The 13,894-nt window shown below is 41.2% G+C and overlaps 1 protein-coding gene across 4 annotated transcripts in view; it reads right to left on the bottom strand.

The window, feature by feature from the left end:
- Window positions 1–1,270: 1,270 nt before the first annotated feature.
- LOC137974606 (bridge-like lipid transfer protein family member 2) overlaps window positions 1,271–13,894 on the bottom strand; it is a 93,435-nt gene continuing 80,811 nt past the window's right edge. For 3 of the 4 annotated variants that reach the window (XM_068821510.1, XM_068821512.1, XM_068821513.1), the window contains 12 exons: window positions 13,398–13,494; window positions 10,888–10,975; window positions 10,397–10,555; window positions 9,957–10,000; window positions 9,180–9,314; window positions 7,585–7,647; window positions 7,394–7,465; window positions 5,705–5,845; window positions 4,474–4,544; window positions 3,914–3,950; window positions 3,001–3,082; window positions 1,271–2,266 (listed from right to left, as the gene is read on the bottom strand). In XM_068821510.1, coding sequence (XP_068677611.1) covers window positions 2,151–2,266; window positions 3,001–3,082; window positions 3,914–3,950; window positions 4,474–4,544; window positions 5,705–5,845; window positions 7,394–7,465; window positions 7,585–7,647; window positions 9,180–9,314; window positions 9,957–10,000; window positions 10,397–10,555; window positions 10,888–10,975; window positions 13,398–13,494 — 1,105 coding nt within the window. In that variant the 3' untranslated portion in view covers window positions 1,271–2,150. The remainder of the gene's footprint in view (window positions 2,267–3,000; window positions 3,083–3,913; window positions 3,951–4,473; window positions 4,545–5,704; window positions 5,846–7,393; window positions 7,466–7,584; window positions 7,648–9,179; window positions 9,315–9,956; window positions 10,001–10,396; window positions 10,556–10,887; window positions 10,976–13,397; window positions 13,495–13,894) is intronic. The other variant, XM_068821511.1, reaches the window with a different exon arrangement.

The following is a 13,894-nucleotide window of genomic DNA, read 5'->3' as shown; positions in this document are numbered from 1 at the left end:
TTACCATGACAAATGGCGCGAAAGTGGTTCTAAAAATAGATAGGTCAGGGTCAACGCTACTTCATAGAAGCAATGTGGGAGATAGAGACTCCATCTGATGGGCTCCTGGTGTGTAACCACAGCAACTGAGTTGTCCGATTTGGTCTATACATGGTAGTTTAAGGCGGACGACTCGGGAATCACAACTACGTTCCCATTAATTCCAATCTTACTCTCCTTACGCTAAAGAGTGCATTATGTGAAATCCATATATGAGATTGTAAGACACTGATTGCGGTCACACTTGAGAGGAACACAGTGTAACACTAGTGTAACACTAGTGTTGACACTACTCTAGTGTCAACTTTCCGGAGTTTTGAATCCCTAGGGGAACACTTAACAATAGAACTTGATTTTACACTAGTGTTGACTCCCTATAATGCGACCGGTACCAGTGGTCTGTATTAACATACGGAGGAAATACTCATGGGAATTTAGACAGTTAAAAATTGCCACGCCGTTGCAAATTTCAAAAAATATTGACGACGCGTGGCGATCGATCATGCACAAAAATAGAAAGGTTTGCCGGGCAAGTCGAAACTGGACTGACTCATCCATTTCTTTGGATGAGCGGCAAATCAGAGAATGTCGAGGCGGCTGGCAGTGTCCTCTTCCTCTTCCTCTTCCCAAGTTATCTAGGAAGATCGAAGGAGACTCTGCTTGCAGGGTAGTTGCCTCCTAGCTAGATTACCTTCTTAGTTATTTTCTAGGGGGCATTGTACCTTCTTAAGTCTATTACCTATTTCGTGTATCCCTATTTACGTGTGGTACAAATAAACTTGTTGTTGTTGTTGTTGTTGGGTCTCTACTCTGCTCCGACAGGTGTTTCTCCAAGTACTCCGGTTTTCCCCTCTCTTCAAAAACCAACAGTTGATTAGATTTCCGTTAAATTGTTGATTTCAGTTTACAGCGTCACCAATTAGTGCTCCAGCGGTATTAGTTGAAGACTAGACATCCTTACTTTCTTTTGCCACTGATAATTTGGAAGTCGTTACTTGGGTAGGATCCTCGTGTTCCAGTTGATAAACATCTCCTGCTTGTTAATGGGGACCCTGGTTTAAGATGCCTCTCGGCTGCTCTTGGAAGTAGATTGCAGATTGTACCGTAAAAATGACGGCGTTAACATCTTCAAGCGCAATTTGTTAGCCCCAATATCATCGAATCCTAGATCGACTACCTTGAGGACAGAAAAGCAAGAATGCAACAACTACAACAAAAAAGACTCCGCGACTCCTGCAATCGGGGCCTTTATTTCACTTATAACTCTTGAAGTATTTTTTCTGAAAGGTGTCACCTATGACACAAGTTTCCTCCTTCAAATATCCTCAATAACGCTACAAAGGAATGACTTGAATACGAAGTTTCATGGGTTGAAATGTTACAACGAAGGTTCGTCGTAGTTTGACTCCATTTTTCCTACTTAGCCTAGAAAAATGATGTCTCGAAATTGAATAACTCCACGAATTTTGCTGCGAGTTTTCATTGCGCCGAGACCCCGTAACAGAGCTCGAAAAAAGCAAGTGCAGCACGTAGGAAAGTTAAAAAGAAACAGCCGGTAGCAGGGATTCTTTAATCAGTTCCTTAAAGCCTTTTTTTACCTTGACGCTCTTATACCAAGCACGCGAGGTACCTTAATTTAGCTTGTACGTTTAGTTTTCCCATTTCAGACCACATCATGTTACTCAAGAGAAGAGTTTCTTTCAAATGTCTTATGCACGTGCTTATGTACGAATAACGCATGAAAAACAAAAGAATTCCCTTGAGAATATCGAGTGGTCTGAAATGGGAAAACAAAACGTGCCAGCCAAAGAGGTCAATTGACGAAGACTAGAAAATTTGAATTTTCACTTAAACTGAACTTTAGCGAGTGATTCTGTTCGTTCAACACTTCGCTGTGCACAGGTGAAGTATCGTAGTATCTGGCCCTTCATTTCTATTAAGTATATCGCCGCTGTGTAAGACCGTCTGCGGCAAGATATTGGAAACCATGGCATCAACCGGGATCGCAGTCTGTAATTTGCCCATCTCGTGTCCACTCGGATCGTGCATCTCAGACTCATTCACGCTGCAAGTCATAACACTAACCACTTGCTACTGTTGCTTCCAGATATCTAATCATAATCTCCTGATAGATCTTCGTTCTCCGCATTTCCGCCAAACTCGTCGAAATCCTCCTCCTCTTCCAAATCTACAGGCTCAGGTCCCGCACCATCAGGTTGCAGTAAACCTGGATCAAGTTTAATAAGCCTGCTTTTAGTTTGTTGCACCATAATAGACAATATTGACAGGATATCACTTAAAATACAGGTCCCAGTTGTTCAAAAGATGGATAACGCTATCCCTCGGATAAATCCCTATCCGTTGGATAGCGCAATTGGTTTCGCTACGACTTATCCACTGGATAGTGATTTATCCCGGCGGATAGCGCTATCCATTGTTTGAACAAATGGGGCCAGATCGACAAAAAATGCCAATATTCAAACACTAAAACAATTTCGCCTGTATCACTAGGGCTCTTCGGGTGGTCTCGCCTATCTCAATTGTGTAATACAGTAATTTCGCCATTGTTCAACGGGAAGGATAGTTTTCGGAGCCTTATCTAACTTATCATGTCAAAATCATAGTGCTTCAATCTCCATCTTAAGCGCACACGAAGGAAACCTGGTCCTTGCTTCAATCCATCTCTCCATACAAGAGCGAGTCACGCCGGGCCACTTGCGGTTCGGCTTTTCTCACAAATCATGTGAATCAGTGAGATTTCAAAGAAACATTGCTGCCAAAGGTTGATTGAATAAGGGCAGTTTCAAAGACAGCCTGAAGTTAAGACCTAGTCGTCTTCATTTAGAAGTTATCGCCGTGCTCTTTACGCGAACAAATAATTTTCTAATACAATTAACTCTTTAGCCAGAGGCCAGGTATCACGACCCCAGTGTAGCTCAGCGGAGTCGATTCCACACAAACCTCTTCGTTTTGAGCCACGTGTGACTTTAGCCAACTTGCTCAACAGCTTCTTTTTGGTGTTCTTCTGTTGGTCTTTTGGCTGCTAAAAGAAGTGGCACAATGAGTCAGCGAAAAGTATAGACATGCACTACAACTGGAGAAGGAAATCATTTTTAAAGCACTATGGGAATTCCAAACATTTGCGCTTCATTTTCACAAAGAGTGCACGGAGAAAGAAAACAAAAGAGGAAAAGCAGCGCTATGTATTTGAAGTTTCCTGTACTCTTTCACTTGCCGCAAGTGGGCATATTGTTCAAAAGAGCGACGCGACAGTGTAGAAATGATTCCATTCGATTAAATTAACTAACTGCTTCCGTTATATCCAATTACTTGACGTTCCCACGTGCTAAATTATATGCAATTCGAGTTGTGTAAAACAGGAGTGGAAAGAACTGGAAGAAACAATAATTTACAAAACACAACACCCTGAGAGCAGAGCTTCCCTTTGTCTCTTTCTTTACTGAGGAGAAGAAAAGGAGGCTATGCTTGAATCACGTCGACTCTTTGAAGACGCCGCACCCCGAACTTCTGGACAAGTCAATCTTGTTTTCTCTCGTCAAACTGGTTTTTCCAGTGCGAGCATCCGCTTAGTGTTCAAACCGATGGTTATAATTGAGCCAGCTGTACCACAAAAAAATCAAGATGGCGGCGATATCGGCTCGAAGCCAAGTACTTAAGCCTGGGTTCAAAACTGTATCCTGGCAACATGCAGCGCATGCTCAATAAAGATCTTCCTCGATTCAGGCAGAGTCTTTCTCGAGAACGCCAAAAGAAAGGCTCTGCTAGCAGGGTGAAAACACAATGGCCTCGCCCTTATAACAATAGTACTGGGTTACCGTTACAAAAGCAAGCTTTTTTGCTGATAGCAACTTACGAAGCCTCCTAACAGCATCCGCGCTTTGTCTTCCTCTCTAAAATATGAAGAGCAATGACAGTGTACTGACGAATATTAATGCATGAATTACTGCATACCCCCAAGGCAACTTCAGTGTTATGGTATCTGGGTATTAAGTATCGTCCAAGGCGATGAAGTAGAAATCCATCAGCCAAAAGTAAATATTACGGTCATCGTCCAAGGCGTACAGATACAGCGATACGCCGGATATCTATATAATCAATGTCATAAGACTACTTTTTCCCTCTCCTTCCACCAATTTTTAGTGTTGGTCTTAAGGGTTCGTTATTTTTGAAATAGATCCGTAAGTTCAAAACTGGAAATCAAAATCCTCTGAAGCGGACGCGTTTCCTGACAAATACAGACTTCCCCAAAGCTATAACATCGAGCCGAAGAGAATGCAACGACAATGACTTCGTTCCACATTTTCTGATCTTGAGGGAACCACAGTTAGCAACTTTGTACCTAGCTAGAGTGTAATATTTAACGAGACCTTTACGTGCATAAAACAGTAAAACTATACTGAATTATTGACTCACTTGGCTTGTGATTTCGATTCCTTGGTTTCTGCACCATGCCCACCAACAAGATGAAGCTTCTCTTTAATAGCCTAAGAACAAAAGTAAATAATACGTCCTGTGAGATATTGTGGCACAGCATGTAAAAACAGGGGAGGATCCAGGATTTTTCTTAGGAGGGGGTGCACCACTATATTAAGGAATGTCGTAGGTGACTGGTGACGTTTTTGCAGAATACCAGTTGTATTAGAAAGTCTCAGGTCTTCTCAGGAGGATGGGGGAAGGATGCGCATCCCCTGCACCCTCCCCCTAGATCCGCCCCTGAGTAATGTGTCCTCGAGACGGAATTTGTGCATATTGTCGTGGGACCAATAATCCACCGACCTTAAGTATTCTACAAAAAACTCGGCCTGCTGCGCATGAACGAGTGAAAAAGTGTGTATCCGAGACTCAGAGTATTTTTTACCGCCAAGCGGCCATCTGAACATGTAAAGAACCAAACTTCGCGAAAAGCAGCGTGGAGACAAGACACAAAATAAACAAGAAATGCAAATGAAAAGCCTCTACTTGCAGGGTAACTTTTTCCAAGTGTTATCTATTTATTTATTTATTTATTTAATCACTTTCACCACCATAGAGAAACAGGCTGTGGTGGGGGTCGCACAACAGAGCGAGGCTCCAAATTAAGTGCGTCCTTTTACCCTCCCAACCATGAGATAGCACAGAAGACAGACCACAACCCCGGGAACTACATGCCCTACATACATCATCATCATACTAAGAGGATGAAATTCAAGCAAATATGAAAACGATTGTTTTGTGGTATTGGCAAAATAATAGTTGTATACGTAAAAAGTATACTTAAAGCATGAAAAGCCGACCGAACGCAAAAACATAAACTATGTTGCACTTGGGGGTGCAGAAATGGCGCAGTGGTGAGAGTACTCGCCTCCCACCAATGTGGCCCGGGTTCGATTCCCAGATATGTGGGTTGAGTTTGTTGGTTCTCCACTCTGCACCGAAAGGTTTGCGACGGGTACTCCGGTTTCCCCTCTCCTCAAAAACCAACATTTCACTTGATTTGCGTTTATTGTTAATTACAGTTTACAGTGTCCCCAATTAGTGCTCCAGCGCTAGAACGACTAGACACTTGAATAAAGCTCCTTTGCTTTCCTTTCCTTTCCTAATAAACAAGGGGAAATATTTTCCGCGATAATGAAATCCATGAATTACTTTGAGCTCTCAGCCTGACCTGTGATACCAACACGTTAACGCAGTCTTTCTTCATTGCCATCAGTAGATCATGCCATGTCCAGGTGCGATTGTGATACTCTAAGGTTGGAATCACCAAACTAAAGTTACGCACGTCAGTAATATTTCGGTCTTTCTCACCCTGTATGAACAAATAAAAACAGTTTAATTTGTTGTTCTCTTACGGTTAAAAAAATCGCTTAATGTGATAAAGTCGATAATTTTCCTCTGGTAACCTGGTTGATGCAGAAACAACGCAGTTCCTTCCAGGATTAAACAAGTTCTAACTTTGAAAAACAAACAACTTACATCCAGAACTTCCTACAATAGAGTTGCGTCAAGTAAAGTAATGCTGTTTATCTCTGCTCTTGCTTACTCAACACTTTTGTGCGACAATGAACCTCCTTTAAATACCAGAATTAGGCAACCGCCGATCCGGTTGGTTGGTTGGTTGGTTGAGCATCGGACTACAGTACCGGAGGTCGCGGGATCAAAAACTCTTATGACCAACACTCGGGGTCTTTAAATAACTAGGGAAGAAAAGTGCTGCCTTTGTAATGGAATCTGTGAAATAGTCTTTTCGGATTAGGATGATAAACAGTAGGTCCCGTTTCACGACCTTCAATGTTCATTGCCCTGAGTATGGGAAGTAAAAGAACCCACATAAACCATTTGCAAAGAGTAGGGCTTGGAGTTGCCTTTATTGTGGTCTGTCCAGTGTTGTATATTTAGAGGGCCGCAAGTTAGAAAACTATAAAGAGTTAATTGACCTCTTTAGTTTGTACGTTTTGTTTTCCCATTTCAGACCGCGTCATGTTACTCGAGAGAACAGTTTCTTTAAAATGCCGTCTTATGCACGTGCTAATGTACGAATAACTTATGAAAATACAAAAGGAGAATATCCTTGAGAACATCCCATGGTCTGAAATGGGAAAACAAAACGTACAAGCTAAAGAGGTCAATTGCGTCGCACTCTCTAAAGTTATCGTATCATATCGTAAAAGGAAAACACCTAATAGACACAGCGTTGTTTCCCGAGTGGTTAGTGATTTTTAATTCAACTCCACCTCCCTGTGTAATGGCCGCTAATTAGCTCTTTGCCTCCCTCCACGATCCAAAAATAACTGCTAACTTTAAATACTTCCGTGAACACTAAAGGGTTTAACTTCTTTTTTGCTGAGCCGCTTTTAACGTGGAACACGGCCTTTGTTAAGCGCCGGCTTAACTCAATTCATATGACTGGCTCTTAAATTTTGTTGAATCTCCTTAACACGAGCCACGTTACCTAGAGGCTTTAGATCCGTTGATTGCCGAGTCAACTCTGCGGGATAGTTAAAAGAGCTGTAAAAAGCATCGGGACCCGACTTTTTCTAACGCCGTGTAAACAGTAAAGCAAATTGCACTTCTTGAAGGTATTTGATTGTCCGGGAGGGTGTAGTCCAAAGGACGTCTTTTGTTTGTTACTAACGTTTCGAAAGCCTGAGATGAAGTCATGTGCTGAGTCCGCGTGCATAGATTCCCTTCAGCATCAAAGAAAGTTCCACTAAAGCTGTCGACACGTCATTCACAAACAGTTCTCAGGTGCTCCTCCGGACTACACTCACTAAAACAATTAAATCCCATTAAGGTACGTCATTCCTGGGAAAAAAACTGTTTGAAAAAAAGCACTCGGTTAAGAGCATCCACCAACCTTGTAGCTGACTAACAACGCAACCTCAGGTATCTTGACGTAAATAAAGGTGTTATTTTTAGAAGCTCTTTCCTATAAAAAAAAAATCGGAAATCTTGTTCACTCTTCGTTCAGTTAAAAACACTCCAACGTCAATGAAGCCACATTCCTTTACAGCCGACTTATACAAGACAAATCATTCTCCTTGTTACCTTCATTTTTTCCAGGTCGTCATAGTCGCTGATTCGTTTATAGAACGTGCTTTTCTTTTTCCCCTTCAGAAAAGAGAAAAAAAAAGAAGACACGAACAATTTAAACTAAAAAGGCAAAACAACGAAGCACGAAATAGCAAACGCAAACGTTGGACTTCTGTGGATACCTTGTTTTGACATTGACCATAACATGGATGTCCAAGATCAAAGATGTACGCTGTAAACGGCCGCCATTTTGGGCGCATTGAATATGATTATTATCATTAGGATATTATTAAATTATTGGGGTAGGGCCGTACCTCTTGTTGAACACAACATTTCATTGCCTGTATAGTGTCGTACTTCCCATTGCATCCTGTGCTAAAACCATCGTTATCTTTGTTCGTTCTTTTGGCCAATCCAGTGGCCGCTTCAATGGGATACGACACGACCCAATAGGCCATTTCCGAGTTCATGTCTGCCTCCTCTTCAAAGCGAGTCTAAGTGCGAAGTTTTTGTGATGGTAATTCGTTCTACTTTACATATGAAAGAAAACTAATTATCATAAGAACAACCTCGCACTTAGACTCGCTTTAAAGAGGAGGCAGACATGAACTCGGAAATGGCCTATTATTAGGCAACGCCGTGCGCACGCGCCTACGAGCAATACCGCTAGCCATGATTACCATGAGAAAAGCAACTCAAGGGTCCCTATGAATATGGAGCTCCGTTTGGCGGACATTCGGGCCGCCGGAGGTCCGCTATAAATTTACCTCTTCTTTCCTCTTAGGCAAACAGTTTTCATGACGAAGCAAACAACAGAAATGCGTGGTAAATCGGATGTAGCCCAAAAAATCACCAGTACAATTCCTCGTTCTTACTTTCATAACATTTCCAAGTAGCTGGTAAGCTAATACTAGAAGAACCTTAAGATGTTACAAGCACTAATTAAAACATACAACACCATAAACACTAGTAACTCTTTCTCAAAAAAAGTAAATTAAAATACGTGAAGTACTAGGGAGTTAATAAATTTGTTAAGTAATTCACTGACTACGGACGCTTTCCATTCAGTGACAAAACTGACCGGCCACACCGGGCATTTGGAAGGACTAACTCCACAACGCCTTCAAATTTACACATTTCGAGGATGATATGTACTCCTCCAGAAGTACAAAATTAATGTGCCTTCAAACTGAGGCATTTTCTTTTCAAACTGACTGACTTGTTGTGTTAATTGTTAATTTCACTTTACAATGTCCCCAATTAGTGCTCCAGCGCTAAATCTACTAGTCACATTTAAGTAAAGTTCCTTTCCTTTCCTTTTTCTGTCCGGTCAGTTCTGTCAAAGGGAAGGTGTCTCAAAGCTTAGAGGAGTATATAGCCGCTTAACAATTTCAAGCCTACAATGGCCTTCTAGACGGCAGATTTGAAGGAAGATAATACGTGGCAGTAATTCGTTCTAAAGTCTGATAGATCCACGAAAAACGAATATGAGTAAATTTGCACCATGATTGGTCTGAAGCTGATCTTAAGTTAACAACAGAACGAATGTCTTTTCCTCTCTCCTTAGGTGTCCAATTTGGAATGATGGCTTTTAACGTGACACTTCTTACCCCTTTATCCTTGACTGCAGGGGACATAGGGGGAGAGTCTGAGACACTGATGCTGGATCGCGATGAAGCTGTTGATACAGAGCTGGGTGTTCGTTTTAGAGAAGTGGATTTTACTGGTGGAGGGGCGGAAATATCCTAAAAAAGCCAAAAAAACAAAGCAGGCGTCGATAGGGATCTAGTATTCAAGCACCACAACGCTTGAATAATTCAACTTAAGGAGATGGGGAGTATTGCTTTCACGGAAACAAGTGTTTTAATAAAAGGATCCTACAAACACCTAGTTATTCTCGATCAGTTTAATAGCAATTGATAGCTTTGAGCCGTTGAATTGATTATCCTGACGAGAGGATATCGGCCACACGTTAACGTTTTGACTGGGAGTTCCCAGTTTTGTCGAGTCAAGGCATTTGCTTCAACATACCATCAATAATTTGTGGAACGAAAAGTTGGGAATGCTTGAACAGATTGTTTAACTCTATGTAAGGTGCAAAAAAAAAAAAATTGGTGAAGCGCGTCAAAGCAAATTAAAACTGGTTTATGGATGGATTCAACATTTCCCTTGAATTAAAAAATGTTACATGATGTGAATGTCACTGAGGCCGTTTAACACTTCATCCAAAATCTGCAGAACGACTGCATGTACAGCGTGAATTGGGCTTGGGAGAGTCCAAATCTCGCCAACAAGTTCTGGAATTTGGCCTCAAAAACCAGCACGAAGTTCTTTTGCACTCCAACATTTGCACAACACACATGAGCCTTAACTTTCCCACTTATTACCTCGTCTTCAAAAATGAACAGATCCTTGTCTTCCACTTCCATTCCTGTAAAAAAAAAACATATCGGGTTATCAATTAACCTGCGAACGCAGACGTATTTCCGGCGTTCATTTCTCTCAAACGACCGCCGGAAATACGTCTGCGTTCGCAGGCTAGCTATCAATTTGCTATTAGGATCCTGGGATGAGAGTCCATAAAGACAAAGGTGGCCTCATATGTTTTTCGACCATACCCAGGCCTTTATCAAAAGGCCAAATTAAAGTGCATTCAAAAAGTGGCAACAAAAAGAAATGGCATGTGTTGTTATATGCCTCGTTCTTCAAAGAATGCCGCTGCAGTTACTCCAGATTGTCTCTTCAACTATTAACTGGGAACTTTACATGGAACTTGGTAAATTACGAAAGCTTTCAACAGTATAATTAAGGTGGACAGAAATTTAACCTCGGAATCCAAGCTCCACTTGTCCACCTTCCCCTTCGTATTCATGTTCTCTCTGAGGGAAGAAAAACACCATGACTTTCTTGAATAAGCGGTGTGTTAAACGCACGGCCAGCGGACAAACGTTCAATTCAAAGTGTTCTTTTACTCCGATACCTCCAACTGCAAAGAATAAATGAAGATCCGCGAAATCAATATTCATTTAACTTTGTAGCTGAGAAAAACCTCTCACCCCCCTCCCCTTTTTGGAAAAAGCCTGGAAAATGACTTAGCAATCTCTTGAGGAAGCCTCCACCATAGGAAGCAGGGGGATGCGGCGTTGTATCTGAGATAGGATGGCCTTGAATCATGGCCTCCTTTTAAAACTGGTCACTCTGTTCCTGTTTGCTACCTTATGTAATACTTAACCAACAACCTTGCCGTACTTAATGATCACTTAAAATTCTCATGGCAGCAAACTGGGTCCCAACATTGTCACGATCCGAGAATATTACCTGGAGGCCTCACGCGACTAAACAACCTCACAGCTATCGCTCTGTCTACGTGTCCCTTTCCGCTGACATCTAAAGGACTCAAAGCATCCTGGAGAAAATGTCAAAACAAGCAATGACAGCAAATGCGTGAAATAAGCACAAAGGAACAGACAGGCGGATGAAAGTCATGATATGAAAAACGGAACAGAAGCATAGCCTACCAAGATTAATTCCAGTGTCAATACTGACACCATGTAATACAGCAAAAACCCGCATATGAGAACCTAGAATTTCAAGGTCAGGCTGAAAAAGTTCTTAATATTTTTCACAATTCAGGCTGATTTGTTTCTTATTAGGTTCTTATTTTTCAGAGGTTGTCGTAACGTGACCATTAGGAGAAATATTGTTCTGCTTATACATAACATGCTTGAATTGTTTGCTAAACAAAACCTTTTGGGCTATGTAACTTGTAAATTGACATAATAATAATAATAATAATAATAATAATAATAATCAGTGAATGGCAAAAAGTTAAATAATTAAAAATGAAGATTCAAGAATTATAAATAAAATTAAAGAAAATTGAAGAAATGAAATTGAAAAAATATAAATATAAAATGCATGCTCTAGAATAAAAAAAAAACCCAGTGTAAAGAATATAGAGGATATTAGATGGCCGCGCGGAGATACGAAATTTCTCTTCCCATGTTGAAAAATATTTCACTCGTTCGCTGTGCTCACTCGTGAAATTTCTTTCAACACGAGAAGAGAAAGTTCGTATCTCCAAGCGGTCATGTAATTTCTATTTATTATAAAAAACCAATGAAATACTAAATCATTTCGAGAAAGGCATCGAAAGGTGCAATTTTCATATGTAACCATAGCAACAGTGATATTTTCAAGTGTGAAAATAACCTGTTCTCTTCACGTGTGAAGATACCATGTGTTCGCGCAAAAGCTCACTTAGTATTTCAGGCCCCGTCCACACCTGGATATTTTTCAATCCGCAACTTTTTCTTCAAGAATTCAAAAATATTTCCATCCACACGTAGCGTATGCAAATCAGATTTGCCCGTCCACACGCGTCCGAAACGTATCCGGATTCACTCTAGCGCTCAGTACTCCTCAAGGAAACAAAGATAATAGAGCATACGCCATGAAGCCCTCGCCAGCCATCTTAAGAATTTACTTCACGAGAAGGAACTGGGCTCGATCTTGTTACGTCATCCGGATAAATAAATATCCGGATTTGGCGTCCACACGGTTCAGGATTCATATCGGATTCAAAAGTATCCACTCTGGAAAGCGTATTTAAAAAGTTCCGGATTCGCCAGCGAATTCGCCGGATACGTGTGGACGGAAGGCGTATCCGGAAAGAAAAAGTTGCGGATTCAAAAAGATCCGGATACTTGTGGACGGGGCCTCATTGGTGTTTATATAATAAAATAATTTATTGCATTCTCTATCTTCGAATTCCCCATAATACACTTTGTTTGCCCCCCAAATTTTGCATAAACCATTGTTTTCAAATGCTCTTGGAAATATGCAGTGTCCCCAAGAGCATTTGAAAACAATAGTTTATGCAAAATTTGGGGGGCAAACAAAGTGTATTATGGGGAATTCGAAAATAGAGAATTGTAGCTTTTTGGAAATCATAGCATATTTCTAGTGAAAATCCAAGCAAATGTAAATCAAAGAAAACATATTCATGTACACAAAACCTTTATGTCAGACGTTTTCCACATGTCAATTTCAGTCCGGGCCAGAATTTTGACCATCAAATTTGGAGTGATTATCAAGAAACTATAGCCCGGTTTACACTACAGAAATTTTTTGGCACCGCTCGGGTGAAATTGGCACGGGTTCCAAAAAAAAAGGTTCGGCTCGGATAAAGTTTCAGTGTAAACAACCTGTCAGTACCAAATTTCATCCGTGCCGAACCAAAATTCTTACCCGTGCTGGGACCTTCGGCGAGGTAGTCCGAGCACGGGTGAAAATGGTACGGGTGCTGAAAAAATAGGCACTGTTCGGATAGAACAAGTAGTGTAAACACTTTAAAGGGCCAAATTTGAGCCTTAATTCATATAGGCTAGCGGTTTTTCTGCGTATATTTCAAGACGGCTGCTCATTCTCCACCAGAATCACGCGGACGTTCTTGATTATAATTGAAGTGCGCATATCTACAAGAGAACTTACCCGGGCCCAAAAATATGGGCACGGTATTTTTGATACGGTGTAGTGTAAACAAAGTTTGCCGATCTCTTTTTAGGCACCCGTGCCAATTTCACACGAGCCTTGCCGAAAACTTTCTGTAGTGTAAACCGGGCTTATTTTTATTTTCCAGGATGAACAGGTCCTTCTATTTTTGAGTACAGTTACTGTATTTAACTGCAAAATTTCAGCCTGTAGGTTCTCAAATCACTTTTTACTGAATGTTGTCACAGCAGCATTGCCAATTCTTCAATTGCGTACAGCTTGTTCCGAATTACGTTAGCAATTGAATCTACATATCGCAAAATTTCAGTTCTCACCTTGTAGATGCTGTTTGGCAAAAGGTTTCTAACGTGAAATTTTCCCAGCTCCAACCGATGTTCCATCGTTGCACCACTCAAGGTAGTTTTCCTATAACTGTATGCAACAACACAGACCATTTCACGACGATAGAAGAAAACGATCGTTTTTAAGGTCTCTCCATCAGAAAATTGTACTTCGTCACTGGCTTAACAGTTCCTGCACGTAGCTCATCAAAGACGAGACAATTGAATACAAAGAAATTACAAAAACGAATAAACTGACGAACATGTTACGATCACAATCCAAATGTGGGAGGCCAATAAAATTCCCCCAAAAAAAAACCTTGAGCGGATTTTAAAAACTGTCCCGCCGTTTGGATGGAGCATCGGGGTAACAAATTAGCCCTTCTCGGCTGCGCAAAGTCCACCGACATCCAAGATACCAGTCGTTCACATTCAGGGGTGACGAATAGTTACGATTGCTGCATTGTGACTTTGTGGTTTCCGCCTTTCGT

The sequence above is a fragment of the Montipora foliosa genome, chromosome 11, assembly GCF_036669935.1.
Source record: "Montipora foliosa isolate CH-2021 chromosome 11, ASM3666993v2, whole genome shotgun sequence".
NCBI lineage: Eukaryota > Metazoa > Cnidaria > Anthozoa > Scleractinia > Acroporidae > Montipora > Montipora foliosa.
Note: the sequence above shows the minus strand (reverse complement) of the source record. Positions and strands in the feature narration are given on the sequence as shown.